The sequence below is a fragment of the Protopterus annectens genome, chromosome 1.part2 (assembly GCF_019279795.1).
Source record: "Protopterus annectens isolate FY-2018-M chromosome 1.part2, PAN1.0, whole genome shotgun sequence".
NCBI classification, from domain to species: domain Eukaryota; kingdom Metazoa; phylum Chordata; order Ceratodontiformes; family Protopteridae; genus Protopterus; species Protopterus annectens.
This window is the reverse complement of record NC_056727.1, coordinates 1,136,368,431-1,136,393,066: the sequence shown is the minus strand read 5'-3', so window position 1 is coordinate 1,136,393,066 and position 24,636 is coordinate 1,136,368,431. Positions and strand designations below refer to the sequence as shown.

The 24,636-nt window shown below is 33.6% G+C and overlaps 1 protein-coding gene across 2 annotated transcripts in view; it reads left to right on the top strand.

The window, feature by feature from the left end:
• LOC122792261 (CD2-associated protein-like) overlaps window positions 1-24,636 on the top strand; it is a 1,538,751-nt gene that overhangs the window by 461,834 nt on the left and 1,052,281 nt on the right. For both annotated transcript variants that reach the window (XM_044060012.1, XM_044060011.1), the window contains exon 3: window positions 24,356-24,413. In XM_044060012.1, coding sequence (XP_043915947.1) covers window positions 24,356-24,413 — 58 coding nt within the window. The remainder of the gene's footprint in view (window positions 1-24,355; window positions 24,414-24,636) is intronic.

The window sequence follows — 24,636 nt, the reverse complement described above, 5'->3', positions numbered from 1 at the left end:
GATGCCCAAGTTCACTAGGTTAATAGGAGAAAACACAGGGAACTGAACTTTAGACATGCCTGGAGGGGTGGGCATTAATAATAAGTACTGAAGCTGTTTCCTTGTAGAGCATTTAGTGCTGGTAGCACTTTATGTGCTACAATAATTGCTACAAGCAGTCTGGTAAAGTGCTAGACTAATAAGCTAGTAAAAGTGCACGAGAGGAGAGAACTAGTGGATCTAAGGGAAAGAATTAAGAGCAGACTTTGGCACTGCTCAGAAGCTTACAAACAGTCCTGGATACAGCAAACTGTATCTGTACTAGACTAGTTACAGAAAAGGCAGGAAACAAACACAAATGTGGGCTTTTAATCCAGAAAGTTGAAAGAGATGGAAAAAACTGCCCAAACAGCAAATAAACTACAATTTCTGGGCCAGAAACCACTCCTCTTGTGGTAGATAGGCCACCCAGTACTTACCACTCCCACTGATAAGCTAGAAGGCTTCCCTCCAACACACAACACAGAAAGGCTTGAGGGCTCAGAAGCTTACACACAGTCCTGTATACAGGAAATCTGTACCTGGACTAGATTAGTTACAGGACAGGTGGGACACAAGCGCAAATGTGGGCTTTTAAACCAGGAAGTTGAAAGAGATGGAAAAACTGCCCAAACGACCAATAAACTGCAATTTCTGGGCCAGCAACCACTCATCTTGTGGTAGATAGGCTACCTAGTGCTTACCACTCCCACTGATAAAGCTAGAAGGCTTCCCTCCAACACAGAAAGACTTGGGGGGGCTCAGAAGCTTGCAAACAGTCTTGGATACAGCAAATCTGTATCTGGACTAGACTAGTTACACGAAAGGCAGGAAACAAGCTTAGAATTATTATTATTTTTTTAAAGAAAAGCAGCTAACACACTTGAGTGTGTAGCAATATTAAAGCAAATACAGTTTAAATAAATGCAATTTATTCAAACTGTATTCTGTTATTAAAGCAGAAGTATGTATTTTGCATAGCACTGTCCACTACTAGAGCAATGAAAGCTTTCCTTGTCAGGGAAGATTATTTATGTTGCATAACATAAAATGCATGCAAGAATCCAAATAATTAAAAATAGAAACTAGGGCTTAACTTGGAAGAGCATTTTTCTATTTGCTGATTATGGCTTGATTTGGATTGGTCAAACAAAAGGAAGAGCTAAACTATCCAAGTACCTGCATGTTGATACTGATTCCTTAGATTTTATTTATTTATTTGTTTACTGGTAAAGTCCAACTCGTTACAATACCCCTTTTCAGTGGAGGAATGGAGAGACAAGACCCCATGAATGAAATATAAATAACATAATTCATAGAAAGATAACAAGCCCAATGAATAAAGGATACATACCAAAATTATTTCAAAAATAATAAGTTGCATGAATCAAAGATACATAAAAATACAAAGGTACAATACAAAAGGACAGAAAAACAAAGGTGCAATTGTATAGTCATTTAAATATGTGGGGACAGTACAGTACATCCAAATAAAACACGAAAATACACCAATATACAAAAAACATACACCAAAACTAGAAGCACTCCACAATGAAAATTGTCCAACAATGTTTATTCGCGTCTATATCACGTCATTGAAATCTTACTAAATCGAATCAATAAAGGTCGAACTTTATTGATCGAAGTAGTAAAATATCGAATAACGCAAAAAAAAATCAATCAATAAAAAAAAAAAAAACTAACTAGTGTAGGCAGGGTATGCAAGCCCCCATGCACCCCACACACCCCCTACTTAAATATACCAACTCCGAGACCGCACTTCATTGAGGTAAATGGAAATCTCCCCCTTACAGATTTCCATTTACCTGCGCAATGTTCTTCACTTTCGACATTGTCGTGCCAGCAATATCGTATTCGATATTGTCAACTTACGACAATGTGAAGTAGACCCATTTATTCCAATATTTAAAATAAGTGCTTTCGTTTTACACACAGTAAAACTTCATCAGATCTTCTTCTTTGCTTTTGGCTGTTCCCATTAGGGGTTGCCACAGTGGATCATCTGTTTCCATTTCTTCCTGCCCTCTTCATCTTGCTCTGTCACACCAACCACCTGCATGTCCTCTCTCACCACATCCATAAACCTTATCTTAGGCCCTCCTCTTTTCCTCTTACCTGGCAGCTCCATCCTTAGCATCCTTTTCCCAATATACCCAGCATCCCTCCTCAGCACATGTCCAAACCAATGCAATCTCGCTTTCCTGACTTTGACTCCAAACCGTCCAACCTGAGCTGACCCTCTAATAAACTGATTCCTAATCCTGTCCATCCTTGTCACACCCAGTGCAAATCTTAACATCTTTAACTCTGCTACTTCCAGCTATGACTCCTGCCTTTTTGTCAATGCCACTGTCTCCAACCCATATAACATAGCTGGTCTCGCTACCCACTTGTAGACCTTCCCTTTCACTCTTACTGGTACACGTCTGTCACAAATCACTCCTGAAACTCTTCTCCACCCATTCCACCCTGCCTGTACTCTCTTCTTTACCTCTCTTCCACACTCACCATTACTCTGAACTGTTGATCCCAAGTTCTTAAACTCATTCACCTTCGCCAACTCTACTCCCTGCATCCTCACCATTCTCTATCATCCCTCTCATTCACACACATATAGTCTATCTTAGTCCTGCTGACCTTCATTCCTCTCCTATCTAGAGCATATTTCCACCTATCTAGTGGAGATATGCTCCAGAGAGGAGAGGAATGAAGGTCAACTTCATCAGATGAATCCATTCAAAATAGCCTGGTTTAAATAGTATCAAAAAATCACATGACTTTCCTATACAAAATGTTTTAAAGATACACCAATGTACTATGCTTAAAACAAATATATATATAACAATTTTCATCAAATTTCCCTCTCACCAAGTCCAAAAAACATAACTATATAACAATAATATTCCTAAAAAACATAAACACTGTTTTTGAAAATAACTAAAAAATGAATTAATGCAAATTCAAACTATTTATCTTTCAAGTGCTTTTAACTTTAGTAATGGTGCTACAGTAATTCTATCAAGTCCTGACCAATTATTTGAGTTGAGCAACAACTGCTGATATAACTCTTGTTTATCAAGTAAAATGGGCCACAGGCCCTCCCTGGGATGTCTAGCCACTTTTTTCCAAAACCAGCAACTTAAAAAAGTGATTAGAGTTATCCCTAATATGTCTACAAAGTGCATTTGTGCTTTTTGTCTTTTCTATCATCATAATTATTTTTGTATACACAATCACAAAGTCTTCATTCTATTTTCCCCACATAAAAACTTTGGCATTGCTGACAAATCGCCACATATATCAAACCTACTGTGTCACAATTAAATCTTCCTTTTACATTAACCCTGATATTATTAATGGACACCTGATAGTAAACTAAAATATGTTTACGTAAGTTACACCTACCACATGTTCTCATGTTATACTGGGCTTTATCTGGGGTATATGAAGATTCAAGCATGTCTTTTTAAGTTAAACCCCTTTCTCAACACTATTGTCGGTCTAGCCCCAATTTATTAAATACATTAACATCCTCCTTTGGAAGTTCCCAGTTCTGGTTAAAATCCATTTAATGATGTTACTGTCCAAATTAAAACTAGTGATAAAAGCTTTTGCATAGCGGTTACTAAAATTATGCCCTAGTTCCTTTATAGCTTCATTATATTCAATATTCATTAACCCCGTTTCCTTTTCAGGCTGACTTCCTGTTTCAGTTCATTCACTAAAAATTCAGGGTGACCTCTACTGTGAAACATATTACGTAATATGTTGCATTCTTCTCGAAAATGCTCATCCAATGTTATCATACAAGCTGTTCTTACTAATTACCCTTTAATAACCATTCACTTTTGTGAGAAGGGGTATGCACTGGAAAAATGCAAAAATGTGTTAGAACATGTTGGTTTTCTACAGATAACAGATACAGATCTCTCATTGATAACATCTTTCATAAACAAAACATCCAGGTATTTTGCTTGCATAACACTAATGTTATGTGAAAAAGTCAGAAAAATCCTCGCTTTCACTAATATATTTCATGAATGATAAAAGTTGTTCCTTGTTATCCTGCCAAATAATAAAGATGTCTTCCAAATAACACAGGTACAGCCTAATACTTTTCTTAAACTGACTATCATGCATATAAAGATGTTCTCATTGCAACATAACTGAAATATGAAATTATTTTTTAAATAATTTCCAATAGTTCTTCAAAGATATTTACCCTATCCTGAGATACCCCTTTCCTCACCAAATAATCCATGGACCATGTGATTCCTAAAGTAGATCTTTGACGTCCACCAAGGCCAGGATGTCAGTATTATGGAACTCAAGATCTTTGATTTTCTTTAAAAAGTGCCACAAATCTTTACATAAATTAATTTCTTCATTAAATAGATGTTTTAATTGAACATCTACATATTTACCATAAGCACATGATATAGATCCCCTTCCATCCACAAAGGGACATATCGGTGGATTCTCAACACTTTTAAGTATCTTAGGCACTCCAAATAACTTGGGAAGAATTAGTAAGTATAAATGATTAAATTCATCTATACCTATCTTCCTTCAATGAACATATCCCTTAACTGCCCCCTTATTTTATGGTAAGCCATATTCATTTCTACTAGACATGATATACGCCTTCCTTTCCAAAACCTCTTGCATACATTTAGTATAATCATAGCTGTACATTATAACCAACCACCCCCATTATCAGGTTTCATTGTTCTTATATTTCGTTCTTTAGCATATCAATTTTTTTTCAAATTCTTGCTTTGACGTATTAATATATTTAGTTCCATTCTTATATATCTTTGCCCAAACCCATTCTAAGGTCAAGTTCAAATGTTTTTTTTTTTGTAAATACCTAATAGGGAGTGTAAGGGTGGATTAAAAGTGCTAGAAATTCTTATGCATCATTAGTAATAGCAGTAGACATGTCATCAAACATAATTTGAAAATTAAGCTTGCAGATATAGAGATTAAAGTCCATTAAAATCACTTATTTTAAATATTGGATTAAACGGACAGTTTTCTTTGTGGAGCGTTTCTAGTTTTGGCGTACATTTTTTGTTTACAGCATATACAGTCAAAGAATAGTTTAGTTGAGAAGAGAGAGGTTTGGTAGCTGAAAAGAGTGGAAAAAGTTAGGTCTAAGAAAGGAATCACCGCTATGATGAACTGAGTAGAAGCAATGGTATGAGTGATGTTAGCTGAGACAGAAAGAAACAGAGTGGTTAGGCTTGCTAAGCATCCATTAGTATCTGGGGAGCATGTGTGATGCTGACAGTCTAGGTCAGTGCTGTTCACTGGAGTGAATACTGCTTGAAGTGGGAGGGAGACCAGGTAGTAATGAAGGTGCCCTGTCAGCTAATGAGACTCATTATTCACAGGGAGCCCAGTAGATCACACATGGAAGAGACATACAGGCTATCCCCTGAAAGATGCTGATCAGATATAATGATGGTCCTATAGATGAGGCACTGGTGAGTTGAAATAAGAGACATACAGGCTAGTCCCTGAAAGATGCTGATCAGATATAATGGTGGTCCTATAGATGAGGCACTGGTGAGTTGAAACAAGCTGAGGTGATCTTCCGGGAAACATCTTCCTTCTGGGGAGCTGTGTCCTTCAAGAGGTAACCATTTGGGATATGGTATCCTATAAGTCTCCTCAGATCTAGAAAGGATCCTAGTGATGGGTCAGAGATAACCTTCTGGAGTACTCCTTACAGCTGAACTCTGAATATCTAGTTGGAGTCACAGGGATGGGTTACAGGTAAACTGTGAAGAATGTTGCAGTGATCTTCTGGGGAACTGCTTCTTTCTCTGTCTTGTTGTCTTTGTAAAAAAAATTGTTATTTATATGTTATTCATGGAGGTTGTCTTCCCATGCCTCCACTGGAAAGGGTATTGTACCATATTGGACTTTACCAGTAAACAGATAACTATGCCATTATGTGCAGTAACTTTCTAGTTTACTGTATGTTATCATACAACTCTTTTCAACAGTTGTGGGATATCCAGAGATGGATCTCTGCTAATCTTTATAAGAGGTTGCAGTAACTTTCCGGAGAATCACATCCTTCTAGGGAGCTGTAGTCTCCCTTTCTATTCACCTTCCCTGGTATTGTGTCATATAGCTGTCCTGTTGGCTCTTTGCAGACCCTGGAGGCAATACTTTAGCCAAACCATATTCTTAAAAATGTTTTTCTTCTTCACTTTTAATTTTAAATGTGTAATTTATTTCTGTTTGACCCTGTAATTTATTAGAATAACTTTTAAAGTTTTAATTAATGAGTTTTAATATACAGTGCTAATTCACCCAGTACTAAAATGTGAGTCAGACTTTGGTGATGAATGCACATTTAATCAAATTTTATTGAGGCTGCTATATCAACAGTAACAGTTTGCATTCAGTGAATTTATTGTTTAAAAATGTGTGTTATATACATTTTTAATTGTTTTATTTTTGCACATTAGGTACAGTAATGTAACAGGGAAGGGATGTTATTAATCTGTGCCTCAGGGGAGTAAGTACAATGGTTGGATTATTTTCTTAAAAGTTAATAAAATATCGTGATTTGATACTGTGATTTTAAATTATTTAATACTTCAAAGTTTTCTAAAACAATTAGGCATTATTTACAAAAGATTTAAGTCAGACTAGTTTATTCCCAAAATTGAAAAAGTATTTTTAATAGTTTATATTTAAATGTAGTACCTATTTTCATATTATACCTAAATTATCTTGAATTCGTGCTCTTAAGGACTACGTAATACAAAGCTGTGCAAAAATCTAACTTCTAAAAAATGTTAGCTTGATCCATGATAAAACAAATGCAGTGTTTATTTTCTTTGGGATGGTCAATTGAGGATGAATGTAAGAGTATATCCATTATGTCCAAATTTTCCTTTATATAATGTTTCATACATGTAAAACATCTAAAAAATGAGGTGAAGAATAAGGTTGCCACCCCTTAGATCCCATTTATGTTGTTCCGATACACACACATACACACACACACACACACACACACACACACACACACACACACACACACACACACACACACACAAACATATATATATATATATATATATATATATATATATATATATTTATACACACACACACACACACACACACACACACACACACACACACACACACACACACACACATATATATATCATGTACACACACACACACACACACACACACATATATATATATGTATGTACATATATATAATATATGTGTGTGTGTGTGTGTGTGTGTGTGTGTATCTTGGCATCCATGTCTCAAACACATAATAAACAGGTTATGACTGGTGACCCAATCATAATCTAATATATTCAAACCTTCTCTAATAGAATATGTAGATTTATTAGTTTCCTACTCAGACAGCAACACCAGTGTCAGACATTAATAAAATATAAACAACTTTTAGTCAGACAAAGAGCAAATCTCTTAACTGGCCTCTCAGTTTAAACTCCTGAGTTCAGATTCCTTCTCTCCTATAGCTGATAAAATTACCCCAAAGAATATCCTCTTATAATCTCAGAGGTGTGAAGGTCACAGTGGACGTTTACTTGTAACTCTCTCATCAAAACTTCTGGATACCAGAGATAGCTTTACTTCACTAGGACTCAGACACTGGGGATCCCTTTCCACTTTTTCTCAGTGAATCTAACTCATACCCAAAGTTTCACACCCAGCTGAAATCCAGTCTTTTAAACAAAATGCAGCTCTTTTAAAGAAGACATTTAACCCAACCACTATCATCCACCTCCTTCAATAACGCCTTCTGTAATCCAGCTTCCAACTGTTGGTGCACTATTACCACTCTTGTCATAGTTCTACTCCTCTCTGTAGTTCCAACATTTTCTCACTAATCCCCCTTTCTTTTTATATTTTTAATGTACATTTTGAAAATAGATGCTTGATGTGTAACTTTAATACACTGTATGCTGTCTTTAATTATTCATTAGCCAGTATAAATCTGCCTGCTTTAATGTATTCACTACTGTATTCTTCAAATTGAAAAGTATTTTCTCTGCATTTTTTGTTTGCTTTATCTGGGCTGAGAAAAGAATTGGTCAGTTATGATTAAGACTCTACTGTGGCCAACAAATTCAAATAAATAAATGAATACAAAATAGGTTCCCTAGCACTTAATTTTTCTATGTACATGCTACTTTCCTCTTATTTCAAAAGAAGGCTTGAAACATTGAGCATTTTATAAGATCAGATCAGTGTTATGATAATATCTTGCTGTACTACTGTCATCAAACCTTGTTACACAGAGGTTAATTTTATTATTATCACTGTATTTGGCATAATATAAAAACAAAACAGTTCCTGTCAATATGCTATCTGTCTAAATCATATTCAGTTTTAAGTTTTATCAGTAAGTAACCTTGCCAAGAAAATGGGCCAGATTCCAAAAGTGTTGCTCTCAGTGTAAGCCTGCCTTGATTCCTAAAAACTTGCTGTCAGTGTAAATGACTTACTTTGGTGTAAGGAACATCTGTAAAAGGGCTTTTTATGGGGACCAGATTCTTAAACACTTGCTCTCAGCCTGCTGTCACTGTAAGTGGTCACTTACACTGACAGCAAGTCTCTTGGAATTCAGGCCATCTTCTGGAGGCCACTGAAAGCAGTTGTCTGCCTGTCCTGCTATGACCACACTTTTTTCACAAGTTGGAGAGGATTGCTCAGGCAGCATATTGAGTGTGCCCTGTGTCCACGTAATGGAGACTGTTCTCTTCCAGTAAACAGACTTGTCATACTTTGTTTTTAAACTATGGCAGTTCAGACTAACTTGTGCATAATATAAGGCAACTTCTGGACAATGTTGGCCATGAACTTTTTTGTTGCTGTAAACTATGACTGTATCAGTAGTTAGAAAGGTGAAATGAAAGGGTGCCATTTTATGCATTAGATCTACTATAATCACATCCGTCATACTATATAATGTTGTAAATGCACCACTAAACAATCTTCTGATAATGTAGTGCAATGCATTATGGGACGAGTCACTCACTTTGACCTTAAGCAAGTTCAGTATCAGTCAGTGTAGGTTTTCCTTGTAATTACATGGAAGCACTTTTCAATATTTTACTGAAATGTAATTCACTACCATCCAAAATGTAGTTATTGCATTGATTTATATAACAGAAACTGGTATAAACATGACTCTATTTTCAGTTTGAATCTCACTCAAGATTTGTTGTCTGTGTTTGAACCTGCACAACAAAGGGAAATTATGGTTTTCAAGATGTAGGCTTGCTCATTTTGGGTTTATATCTGAAAATTCTTATGTTAAGAGCACATGCAGGTTTGCAAATCCTGAGGTGTACATTCTTGGAGCATTTTGTTTTGTGATTCACTGAAATAGAAGCATATCCTGCCTCACTTTAACTGAAGGGAAATGGCCTAATGTGCAGAGCTCTTCTGTAAGTCAGCTTCACCAAATACACCTTCACAGATTAAGTTATCAGAACTTTACAGAGAGTTAAGAACATAACATCTGGGTTTTAGTTTCACACATTTTGAACAATTAATTTAACTCCCATATAACCTCAAAAAAGCTACACTCTGTACATTGTTACCTAAAATGGTTTGTATTGGCAGACTTTTGGGATTCCCTGCAGACGCTCTGTCAGAGATGCTGGGTGAGTGCATTGGACTGACTGGGGAGATGATTTTTTTTAGTTATGCTACAGAATTGGCATTGCCTTGACATAGTAAAGCCTTGCTGAGTCTAATTATGGTGGCTTCCAAAAAAGCAATTACTGGAAAATGGAAATCAAAGTCTAGATCAACTTTATTAGAAGCAGTGAATATACAGAGATAAAATGACTGGAATTGGGATCTTTAGAAAAGGGAAGTAGCAAATACATAGGAAAAAATGGGACTTGTGGGAACAATATGTGGAGAGCAGAAATGAGGTTTAAGAGGCAGGATTTGAATGAGACATATAATGCTTAACTGACAATGACTGGATGGTATATAAGTGATGTATAATGTTTACAACTGCAATTGTTTCAATTGTGTCTGTGATGTAAAAAAGGTGATATCATTTTGTATGTTTTTCATATATAAATGTAAGATTGCCTTTGTCATATGTATAAATTTAATAAAGATGTTTGGAAAAAATGGTTTGTATTCAGAATACCTTTATATGTGGCTCAGCAGTGCTCTGAACCAAGCAAACAGGAATGCAGACTTTCAGTTTGTTATTTATAAAAGAAGGCTCTGGAATAGTTACTTTGGAGGGCTTTTTAGTTTTCTGTAATGAGGTGTATGGTGGCTTTAGTATAACACAGCATCATCTAGATAACAGTTGCCCCTGACAACTGAATGTTGTATAATACTAGCACAGGGTGTCTTAGCAGTGGTACCTGGTATATAGCTGCCCATTTTGCTTACAAATTTAAAAAATACAGTTGCTTAGGTGCTAAAATTAACATTTGCTTCAGAGGACTGTAGAGAGTGGGTAAACAATCATATGATATGTATTTCTGTGCAATATTTTGTACAGATGATGTGACCTGGAAGTAAGATTCTTCACCTGTTTAAACACACAGCAATGGGCAGTTTCAACAGACTTGTAGAGAGTCATCAGTTTGTACATAACTGCTATTTTTGGAATTTCTGTCATCTATTTATGGATGTAGTTGGACAGATATACCTCTTATGACTACCTCTACAGGTTCTGTTTCAGGCCCTCCTTCTGCACTACCATGACAAAGAAGTGTGACATGCTCATCCTTGTTAGAAAGATCAAGGTATGTTTCATGTCTAAGAATTCTGTGAAATGTTTGGACATGGAATAGTTCCTGGTGCATTCTATTATGCAAGGTGTGGCTTAAAAAACAAAGTAGTATAGAGAAATTTGATTCAACTAGTCATTGTGTAGAGATAGGCAGTTTTGTCTTGGTATTTGCAAGTACAGGTATTTGCAAGTACATTTTTAAAATACAAAACATTTGAATTATGCTGGTAATATTCCCTTGAATACTAGATTAACCAATGAAAGAAAATATGAGGTACAAGTTGAAAAAATATGCTCACATTTTTAGTTTTTTTAACATCTTTATTGAATTATCACTTAAGACATAACTAAACATACATTTAGATAAAAGAAACAAACAATATTAACATTTTTCCAATTATATGCATTATACATCACATGCATTTTTTATGTAACTAGCACCAATCCAACCTTACATAAAATGCTCAATTCCTATCTTCCCTTAAACCTCACTCCTCCTGCAAAACATTATTCTGCATGTATTTTTCCACAATTGCAATTTTTTGTAATTTACTTTTATCCTTTTCTTTTTTTCCCCAAAAATATTTTTATTTTGTTTTCATTATAAACATATGCAAATGTACATATAACAAATAAAATAAAACAATAACAAAAGTATTTACAGTATTTACATTCATTCATGATAAGCAATCATTTTATCCATGAAAAGTTATCAGTATTTGTTCAAAAGTTTTTCCAATTTTTGCCATGCTATTTTTTTATGAGTAATGTTATGAGTTCTATAACAAATGTTTTGCAGTTCTTTTTTTACAAACAACTTTTGCTAAATTAATAAATTCTTTAAACATCAAATCTTGTTTACTTTTCCAATTCAAAGTAATAACTTTTCTGGCAAGTGCAAGAATTGACCAGAGTAACTGAATTTGAGATTTAGGTATTACATTAGGTATAGGAAGACTAAACAGGATTAGTGAGTTAGAAATATGACAGTTATCAGACCATAAAGCCTTTACAAAATATCTGAAGTCTTTCCAGTATTGAACAACATTTCTACATTCAATGAATATGTGAACCCAGTTGGCCTCTAGTAATTCATCACATTTCCATTTACTTTCACTCTTTTTGGGTATAAGATTTATTTTATGTGGCGTATAGAAACTCCTATTCATAAATTTCCATGTATACAATCTCCAATATAATGAAGAAGAGGTACCATACATAGATTTCAATAACAGTTGTTTGGATTCATCAGATATTTGTTCTCATTAATCTTTGCATAATAATTCCAAAAATCTGAGTCAAACTTTAGAGTGTCTTCTCTTAGTATCTTATAGATAGGTGAGATACTTAATTTTTGGTAATCTGTCTTTTCAAGACACTTAATAAAAAGCTGGATCAAACTGGGTATCAATTCAGTCTCTAGGTTGATTGATATTCTCATTTTGTTTTCTATAAACTGCTGTAATGTGTGTATAAACAACCAACTGTCTTGATTATTATCAAAACTACATAGAAGATAGTTTAGTGGTTTAATACTCCTATTGTCAGTAAACTGATGCCAGAATATCAAGTTATCTTCCTTTAATTTTTGCATCTCATTGATGTTGAAAGAATCTAGGCAATCAGGGGAGTATGCTACTGGGAATATAAGAAATAGGAATTGTTTAATGTTGTAATTACAATCAATTATATTTTCAAAATTATTAAATATTTGATTAATGTCATAAGAAAAATGATCAAATTTCTTATTAAATAAACAAAATTCACATAAAAGCCAATGAACTCTGCTTATTCTGTATTGTTCCTCAAATTGATTTTCTATAGTTTTGACATCAGTTATATGAATCTCATGTATTATTTTCTAGCCAGATATATAGGTAGGTGAGATCTTATGTAATATTACATTAATTATAACTGATTTGGAATAAAGATCTAAGCTAGGGAATCCTATCCCATTACTGTTCCAAGCTCTAATGTGCCATTTAATTGCAATCCTAGGTTTTTAGGGGAACCAAAAAATGTAAGTAGCAAGGAATCTAATTTTTTAAATATGTTTTTGGGAGGGGGTAGTATCAATGACTGTATATAAAACAACATTTTAGGTAGAATTATCATTTTAATTAAAGAGAGCCCATCCTCCATTGTGAAGAACATTTTATTCCATCTTTTGATTAGTTCACTAATGGTGGTTATTAAATTATTGTAGCTTAGTTTAACAGACTCTTTCCATGTACTCTTTATACTGACACCCAAATATTCTAATACATCATACTCCCAATTAAATAGGCTGTTCTCTCTTAGGTTTTTGTTGATCTTTTTGTTAATTAGTAATGTTTTGGATTTATTATGATTAAATTTAAGCCATGACATTCTTTCAAACTTGCTTAAGGTATTATAACATCCCACAAAGAACCATCAATATCACCCAACGTTAACAACATATCATCAACAAATAATTGTATCTTAGGACAATAGACCTTATTAACTTAAAAGTCTTTTATATTTTGCTTGTTTCTGATATATGTAGCAAAAGGTTCCACTGAAAGAGCAAACAGTAATGGTGACAAAGGACAACCTTGTCTAGTTCCCTTGATGATTTCTAGTGATGAGGATAGACATGATCCGATTTTCACATAAGCTTGTACCCCACTATACATTTTCATTGATAAGGTAACAAAATCTGAGGAGAATTCAAAACCAATCATAATTCTTTCTAGATAAGACCAACTAATAGAATCAAAAGCCTTTTCTATGTCTAGGCTGATAATGTTTTTTTTGTATTTGCATGCTATGTCTATTAATGATAGTAATTTAATAATGTTATCTTGTACTTTTCTATGAAGAATGAACCATGTCTGATCATTATGTATTAGATTAGGTAATATTTTCTTTATCCTATTAGATAATATTGTCATAAAAATGTTATAATCAGTGTTTAGTAATGAAATTGGCCTGTCTAAATCACAATATTTGGGGTCCTTACCTTGTTTTAAAATGGGGGAGATAACTGACTATTTCCAAGATGGGGGGTGTTATACATTTTTGCTTAACCATAGTAAAGGCGCTCATCATTTTCTTTATTATATATTCAGGAAAAATCTTAAATAGTTCAGGAATTATTCCATCTAGTCCTGGAGCTTTATTATCTTTTACTTTTTTTATTTGCTCTTTTACTTCTGTTAGTGTTATTTGTTTATTTAATATGTTATTTTGTTGCATTGACACCTTAGTAGTTATATTTTCTTGAATAAAAATATTTATTACATTATCTGTCTCCAAAAGTGGTGTGTTATTATTTATATCTTTATAGTAGTTTTTTAACACTTCTAATATTCCCATTAAGTTAGATGTTCCCTTAACTGAACCATCACTTTTATATTTAATCTCATTAAGAAGATTTTGGTTGTTTATTTTTTTGGATCTTACAGCTATTTTATGTAGATATTTAGAATTTACAGCATAAGATTGCAATTTCAAATTTGACAGATTTATGGCTACCTTATGATTCAGAACTTCTAAGAATTTTTGATTTAACTTAGTGATTTCATTATGTGCTACTTTGTTATTTGGTTTTGCATCCATTTTTATCTTGTCTATGCTTTTTGTAAGTCTAAAGTTCTTTGTCCCACTCTCTCCTTTTTCAAACGTACCAAGATTTTATTCTACCATATATATAAACTTTAAAGGTGTCCCATAGTATAGTATCAGTCACGCCACCATTATCATTTGTTTCCACAACCGTGTCTATTTATTTAATTATCCATTCCCTAAAGTCTTTTAACTTAGTTATGTAAGCAATAATTCTCTGTAGAAATCTTAAATCATCTGTATGCATAGTTAATGTAAAGTTCATAGCATTATGGTCTGAACGTGGACAAGTCATTATAGATACATCACTTAGAGAATATATTATTTGATACAAAGACCTTGACAATGTTTGTTTGTGTACCAAACTGATATGAATAATGAGTATAGAATAAGGAATAATGCTTTCTTAGACCATGTATATATTTAAGGTTCATTTGGTTTGTAAAGTCATTTAACTTCTTGGCTTGAGATGTTAGTTATATTTTACCATTTTTAGAAGTATCATTGCCTGATAATAGGCAGTTAAAATCACCTGTTGCTATAATTTCCCCTTTTGCTTTTAAAGTAATCAGGTTCAGATATTTGTCAACATATTTAGTACTTAGTCCTGGTATCTAGTATATATTAATCAATGTATAATACTTCCTTATGCTTAGCATCCCATCTTTATCTGAACTTGTATCTATAATTCTTGGCATAGTATATTTATTTTTCCATAGAATAAGAGTGCTCCTTTTCCTTGTCTTAAAACATGAGTCAGCCAGGATGGTATAGCCATTAAATGAATATTTGTGTAGGTCTTTTTTAATAGATGGGTTTCCTGTAAAAAGATCTGGGCTTTATGCATTTTGATATATTTAAGCAAACCAGCTCTTTTGACATTATTGTTTAAACCATTAATATTTAATGATAAACATTTAAAAACCATTGACTATAATGTGTATGTTGTCACTTACTGAAAGACCTTTCTTCCATGCTGACTTGAAATCTACTGAAAATTTACTTATCATGGATGTATAATGTGTATTAAGCACTACTTTCAAAAACCAAAAACTATTTACAAACACATACATGAAGCATAAAGCTAAACCATCCATCTACCACCTCACCAACACCAGAAGACATATATTATCCATCTCTGCTTAGAATATAGTATAAAAACAAAAAAGAAAAGCATTATGAAAGCAACTAAAGAAATCTGATTCCATGAAATATATGTTAAAATGAGAGTGTCCAATATAACTGAAGCTATATGAATATGTCACATATAATGATAGCACCTCTGATAAGTAGCTATGTCAGAAATACACATCAGATAAAAGTATGCATAAGCATTAGAAGTTGAAGGTTAAGAAGACTACCAATATCTCCAACTTTTTAAGAAACATTAGATGTTTTAACTGTTTTGTCAGTAATCTGTCTAACATTTTTCATGTAAGGATCTGTTGAAAATATGTATACCACTTATTACAAAAAAGCCTCACAACCCTCTGTTTAGTTACTAAAGGTTTAGTTATGTAACATAAGCTCAATGTTAGTATGCATAATGAATTTTCTAATGCAGCTCCTAGTTCATTTGATGTCATTTAGTTACTAAAAGTGTCATTGAATCTGCAGAATGTACGCATCTGTAAAAGAACATAGGTATTTTCAAAGGAGTTAAACAGTTTTATCAGAACAAATTATTTATTATTTAAAGTATCTAAGTGAAGGATAACATAAGTTCAAGAGAAGAGAATTATAAATATAGCCATTTAACAAGTTCAAAAGGTCAAGTGATGTCATCACTATTGTTTCCTCAAGCTGCAGCTTCATAAACTTGTTAAAAAGTATCTAAATAGGCTCATGCAGCAGAGGTTGTCTCTAGTGATTAAGAAAGCATTTTCAGTGAGAAATCAAATCTTGAAGCTTTTAGAGTTTACAGAAAGAAAAAAAAATACAAGCTGCCTTGTCAGTACATGTCATGAATCTTGACAATGAAAACAGTCACACAGACCACCAGTTTCCTCACAAAACATCAACATCATAAAATTAATCCTTTCATATAAAAACAAGTAACAACAGCTGCCTCAAATCAGAAATCATTTTATAACATTTCAATAATTTACCCACCAATTAACCAGATCAGAGGGAAAAAAAAGAACCTTGTGTGTGTGTGTGTGTGTGTGTGTGTGTGTGTGTGTATAAAATGATTCCACTTTATAATCTTGAAATACTGAAATTTCAAATTTCAGCATCTCGAGACCATAAAGTGGAATTTTTTAAATCCTGAAACTCCATAAGCACGAATCTGGAAATGTCAGATTCGCGGTTGTAGTTTTCTGTTATTTGTCATTGAATGTAGTGTGTAATGGATGTATCATGTAGTGTATGGATTTAGCTGGCATGTAAGATAAGTGAGTATTTCATTGGGTTTTAGGTATGTGTTTGAGTGTATGTGAGTGTGTTTGAAAGTTTTATGTGTGGGTTAGGGCAGGCAGGTAAAAGTATGAATGTTTAAGTGTTGAAAGTGATGGTGTTCATATATTTGTGATGTGTGTGTGCAAGGGTACTATAGAGTGTGTAGTGGTGAGTTTACTATCTTTTTCTGTTTGGTGCAATCTGGGAGTTAGTATATATAAGTGGTGAGTGTGTAGGGGCACAGCCCTTCACATGGGGGTGCAGGGGGGTTTGCCCCCCTGCTTGAATGTAGTGTAGGTTTGTTGGTTTGTATTTTTGTGTTTGTGTGTGTTTTGTTTGTTGGTTTGTTATAGTGTGGGCTGGATGATGTATGTATTGTGTGGTGTATGGTGTGTATATGTTCGTGATTTTGTGTTTCACGGTTTTGGGATTTTGGGATTTGGAATGTTCGGCTTTATGGTCTCAGGACACTGAAATTCGAGAGTTCAGTATTTTGAGATTAGAAAGTGGAACCATATATGTATGTATATATATATATATATATATATATATATATATATATGTATATATATATATATAGCTTATATTTAGCCATATGAATACCGTAAGACAAGACAACTAGCCCAAAGTCCAACTTCGTAAAACTGCAAAAACGAAGTAAAATCCAAAAAACCATAGTCGGACTGCCACGAGCTGTAGTAAAGTATTTAATATGAGTACAAAGAATAAAACAGATGAGCGCTTTCGCGTACCTACATCGTACACTTCATCAGATCTAATAACTTACATTACCAATTCATATTTATATAGTAAAATCTGAAAGATTCAATTATTTACTCATTAAGTAATCACATAATTAAAAGAATAATTCACTGATTAATTGAACATGCTCTATTAGAGTCAAGTAAAAATGTCACATTCCTTATAGAAGCAGCACAAGTATAAAACAAAACATAAAAAATAAACATCTCATAACTTATTTAACAAACTGCGCATGCAGTCAAAGGAATATATGTGAAGACATGAAACTATAACTTTTTTCTATGTTAAATTTAACTCATTATAGCCAAGTGGACCTCCACGCATTTCTGCAGTTAACTAATACTGACAATTCTAGGCATCAAATATTGCTTGTTCATATTTTCATTAATAATTCCAAAACCATGCTACATACAAGGTATCAGAAGATTTCATCTTAAAGCATACATGAGAGCAAACACAGTTGTATTGATATCTTACCTCTGTCTAATGCAGCTAAAGATATATTGAATATTAGCTGTAAACTGTTTATTTGTATTGTAATAATTTTCATATTTCTCTAAATATCTCAAAATTCAAGTAACACAGACCGAACTGCATAGCCTCATATAAAGGTTCACAGCTGTATGCAGAAAATCCTGCTGGCAGTATGTATCTTGCTTGAATGGATACTGTGATATCATAAGCTGTTTATACAATATTACAAAATTAATACTCATAGCCTTTATTCTGAATTATAAAATCCAGTTTAAATATTTGAACTGAATAAATGCTACTACTGTAAAGGTTAATTTATCCTGAATAATTTGTCATTTGCAGTTTTTTTGTAACATTTATGCTTCCAGAGGTATGAATATTTGTTTGAACTGTAAGGTGATTAACTTTATATTTAAATGTTTATGCCATTCCCACTGGGAGTTAACATTACACACGCAAAAGAGTTGTACTGGAGGGAATGAGTTAAGTCTTTCATAAACATTTCCATTTGTGCTCTTCCCTGATTTCCACATTCCTCTGTTTTGCACACATTTTCATAAAATTTCCTAAATATCTCTAGTACCTGACAACTGATAGCAGAGCCAGGGACTAAAACTAAATGCCAAGAAATGCATAATAGTACCCTTTAGGACATCATCCACCCCAGTAACTATCATATTGACAATACACCCCTTAGATATGACCCAGTAATCAGAGACTTAGGGACAAACATAGATAGTAATCTGGCCTTTGACCATCACATGTTTACAGTAGTGATGAAATCCTTCTGCATTGAGCAGCTTATAAACAAAGATCTGGCATCTCAGTCTAAGACGGTCATTGTTCCACTATATTCATTCATCAGACCTATTATTGAGCACAGTGCCCCCTTTGATATGTACCTAACCAGGCATATCCAACAATTGGAACATCCACAGAGATTCCTCACTAAAAGAATGCAGGGTTTAAGTAAAACGTTTCAAGGCACTATCCCTGTATTCTGTCTCCTACAGGCTTTTGAGGGGAGATCTCTGATAGGCCTCCTGCATATCCACAAAACAAACAGCATCAGAATTACCCATTCTAAAAACTTAAACCTTGCCTGTGATATAAATAAGATCTGCTGGAGAGACAGGTATGTATCTCAGAGATTACCCCATCTCTGGAACAGGCTCCCCATCCATGTGACACAGTGCTGTTCCCTAACTCAATTCAAGTGCAACCTGGAAAATTGGATGGGGAGCAAAAATCCCCTTGTTTGGCACCTATGTCTCTAATGGACACAGGCAACCTGTAAATGGTTCATCTTCCAGGCACTAGCTTGTAAATGTTTCATCTTCCAAACCCCTGCTTGCACTTATCAAATATATCAGAATTTGTCAGAGATTTGGGATGCATGGCTAGGCTTAAAATGGCCTTTGTGGTAATTAGCCTAGTAAACACATATGAACCTATACACCTCTACATGATCTCTGGTTAATTTTCTTGTTATAGGACCACTAAATTTGGCATCAGCCCTTTCTACTTTCTGTTGCCTAAATCATTGTGGTAAAAGTTGCTCTGGAATTATTAATAAAAAAAACTGTTGCTTAACAACAATCTTTCTAAACCCATGCATATTATACAGATTCTCCATTATTTTCTCTTGAGCACTCTGCAGTTGTACCTCATCTTGTTCTGTGAGATTCCCCTTATTCTATAGTGGTATAACCTTTCTCAGCCCCTCTAAATAATTCCTGTAACTTCTTAACCATATCGCTTTTTATTTTATTTCTACCATATTTTTAAGCTCCACTTTCATTTTATCCCACACCCTAGCTATAACTTCTGAAGAAATTTCTGTCTTCCTTAATGACTCTTGGTAGGTGGCAAAGCACCAGTGCATCATTTTTTACTTTATTACTGCATTCTTATCTTAGTTGTTATTGGCACATGACCCGAAATAGTTATTGGATGCATGCCAACCTTTCAATTAAAAGCACGTGTTCCTGTGAAATTTAATTTCTGTGCAGTCTAGCCCAGTTATTGAACCTTGTGAAATAATATATACATTTTCTTTGAGTTTCTACTAATGAATTCACATTTTTCTTCAGAAATCTATCCTCTTTTGTTATATTTTCCCATCTAGATCTCTCAGATACATTATCATTGTTGCAAATCAGGTTCCAGTCCCCATCTACAAGCAATATTCCCTGATGAATGCTGATTATTTCTACCAGAATTTTCTTAAGCTCCATAATAGCAGTTTTAGGTGGAATTAAAATACATGCCAGCATAATCTTCCTCCCTTACCAGTAACGGTTACTACCACAAATCTACCATTATTATCTTTTTTTCCTTTTCTATCACCATTAGAATTACTATAGTAATTAGTATAATTACTCCCCATTTCATTTGTCCCCAGTATTCTATTGAATATCCATCCTGAAGTCCTTTCTTTATCAAATTTTCATGCTCACTTCTTTCCAAATATTTCTCCTTTAGCATTACTATTTGCACCTTGCATTTCTTAATACAATTCAATACTCTTAGCTTTTTGTCTATATTTTTGAGGCCATTTACATTCCAAAATAATATGGATAGTGTAACCATTATGATAAGATGTTATTATTCCCACCTATTATATATTTACTGAAAACCCTCAAACAACAAACCAACAAGCAAACAAACAATCCTACCCCCAGAATACCCTTATAGCCTATTAATTTAAAACAGACACACAGAACTATGTGCATCTTCAGTAAATGCAGTTTAACCCTCCTGATAGGAACAATTGTCCCAAATCAACAGCTGCACCTGCAGACATTACCTCATCTAAAATTAATTCCAAATAATGGCTAAGAAACTTACAGCCACAGAGTCCCCAATAAGTGCCCGTTCACCACACAAACAATGTATTGGAATAACGAATCCAACAATCCAAACCGCTACTTCACAGATATAAAGTAATTTTATTAGCAATACGATACAAACCTATGACTGAAAGTTGAGCGCTTTCACACAACCTAGTGGGCTTCTTCAGAACAAGCCATTAATCCCCAAAGACACCTTAAATAACTTATTTGGCGCCTAAATGCATTCAAATTTTTAAAGGCATACTGCCCTCAAAACGACTATCGTATGAACTATTACATTTATTATATTATAACAGAACTTTCAATACAAAGCATTTCATGAAATGTGAGTATTTTAAAAGTATGTTTGATTAATAAAATGTATTGTAACAATCTGCCTATCTAAGTACATTATCAATGAAAGAAATCAAGGATCATCACAGAAGACTGTCACACTACATTAAAAAGCACAAAAAACATGTATACAACAATCATATATCCTATACAAATATTAAAAGTAAAATATAAAATGTACAAAGTGTATGATGTATTTATAACATCCTTCTTTTCTGACCACATGACCTATTTATAATAAAAAACATTTTTAAAAGGTGGTTTTTGCTATAAACATCCAACACTGCTTGAAAGCAGCATACCTCATTTGCATACAGACAATCTTCTATAATAGATGAGATATATATATGCTGAATGCATAAAGTGTTTGTGCAAACTATTTTGCTGAATGCAAAATAAATAATTAAAAGATTTTTTAAAAATTTGTATGGTTAGAAAATATATAAATAACCTTCTCTATGTCCGGTCTGCATGGTACGAAGGTACCGTATTATGGTACCCACAGACCACCCTGTTATGATACATAATAATTCAAAGATATTCCACATGCATTTATCAAATCCTGCCTAACCTTCTGCAGGATCAAAAATTGCCAGCTGAATTATCATAAAACAGGCTGTAACTGATTCAATTGACATCCCTAATATGAATATAACAATGTGCTTCCTACAGCCTTTGATATAAAGGTGAAAGTGGATATTCACTACTGGGACTGCTGACCATATGCATGTACATTCTTTATTTTTGAAAACTTGAATATACCTCCAATGTATTACCCTATATCAACCTAGTGTAAAACTTCATATATAATACTGAAATCATATATAATTATACACACTATAATAATATAAGAATTCTACAAAATTATATTAACTATGGAGGCAGCATGCCAAACATAATTTATAATTGTCTGACATAAAAATATTTACATGTTAAATTTATTGGTAAACACAGCATTGTATATATGCCTTATTTTAATGAACAGTTCCACCATACATAACCCTTCATATTCAAAATTCTAATACAATAATTATTTCACTTGTATTGTAGGGAAACTCGTTTATTGTATAGCTAAGATGGGTTTAAGTGAGATGAAATCATTTAATCCGGGTGATGTAGTTGCATCTAAAAACAACTGCCAACATACTTCCTTAAAGCTTAAAAGGGTTTTAAAGTCTCTCCCTCTTGGATCCTGCTTAATAGTTTCAATAATTGCAAATCTAAATCCTTGTGTATGTCCTTTCGTTTCTATGTGTCTATAAAGGGCATTAGATGAATCTTTCTTCTTGATGCTATATACATACTCATAGATATGCTTATTTAAACTTCTCTCTGTTTTTCCCACATAGAAACTAGGACATTCATTACATAATGCAATATAAATCACCATTTTTTGTGTTGGAATTACCTCTATTAAATTTAACCCTAGATTTTAATGTGTTTTGAATCACCACTTCTTTGGCTTCATTAATGAATTTGCATTGGTTGCAACTTCCACATTTGGTGGTATGCTGCACCCTTGATATGCTTTTAATCCTATTTCTTTGTGATTGTTGTCCCAATACCCTTTTTAAGTTCTTCCCCATCTTGTATAGTATTCCAGGTTTGGCACCCATAATCTCCGACATACCTGGATCTCCATTAACAAGATACCAATACTTGTAGATAATTTCCGTCATATCACCAGATGTTGGACAATATAACATTATGAAGGATCTTTGATGGGGTTTGTTCACTATTGCCTCTCTATTGACATTGATTCTTCTAGAAGTTGTTTCACTAGATGTTGAACTGTTTAAACCTAACAGGGGCTTATATTTCTTCCCCCAGTCGTTTAACACATATTGAGTAACATTGTTCATCATGTCCATAGGGTATCCCCTATCATTGAACATGTTAGTTATAAATTTAATTTCATTGGATAATAAGTTGTAATCAGATGTCATGCATAGTGCCCTAATGCATTGGCCCTTAAAGATGTTATATTTGAGCTTCGTGGGATGGTAACTACCAAATTCCAAATAGTCATTGGAAAAAGTATTTTTCCTATGTACTTTGCAATATAATGCTCCCTCCTGTTCATAAATGTATTTGACTAAGTAGGCTATTCCAAGAGAATTGTGGGAATGTGTGAATTTGAGAAATTCGCTACTATGATTCAAAAACTGGATGAATTCTTCCAATTTATCTATACTTGAATTCCATAAAATATAAATGTCATCCAGGAATCTAGAATAGTGTGTAATACTAGTAAAATAGGTACTGGGGAACAAGACTTTGTTTTCCCAATCAAACATGACCATGTTTACAAAAATGGGAGCACAAGTTGCTCCCATTGCAACACCCCTGGTCTGTCTAAAGTGCTCCCCTTCAAAGTAGATGAAATTATTATCAAATACCAAACTCATACATTCCATAATAAGACACACTCCATCCCATCCTATATCTGAATGTTTAGTGACACTGTTGCAAAACACCTCAAGTCCTTCAGTTTTTGGGATACATGAAAACAAATCAATCACATCTATCTTGACAAATATCCATCCTTTCTTCCATGAGTGTATGGGATAATCCTTCAAAAATTCCCATGAATCCTTAACCATGTGTGGTGTCTTATCATATATATGTTTAAGTTTCACATCTATATATTTACCAATAGGGAAAGTTTTAGAATTACAAATTTCAGAGTAAATAAAGAATTCCAAAATACATAGGAAAAATACTTTTTCCAATGACTATTTTGAATTTGGTAGTTGCCATCCCACCAAGCTCAAATATAACATCTTTAAGGGCCAATGCATTAGGGCACTACGCATGACATCTGATTACAACTTATTATCCAATGAAATTAAATTTATAACTAACTCATACTCATATTTTTATTAAGGAAATGTGAGAAATCTGAAACATGAAAACACTAAGTTATAAGAAAATTGGATACCTTTAATTGATGATATTCAATGAAGTGGAATAAGAAGGAATTAAGAAGCTAAGGCTTGAAATTATCTTTACTGTCATTTAGGATGACATTGCTTATTGAATTTCTGATATGTTCACCTTATATACTAAGAAAGAAAAACAAATATAAGCTAATATCAATCTTGTTTTTATACAACAGGAGATCCCTGCTTCATTTTCATGCGGGCTCAACAGAAACCCAAGGTCACTACGTAAATGTAAGTAAATCAAGATTGTGTTCACTGTGCTGCTGACAAATGGACATATTGATGATTATGTTTTTTTCACATTATATCACATAATATTATTCTTTAAAATAATGTGTGGCCTGCACTTAAGAATGAATGTACATACAGTGCTAGACGTTTTATTTCTGTGTAATGCCAACATTTTAAACACTTGATAAATAAACTTACAGCTTCACTATTATTGTGTACAACC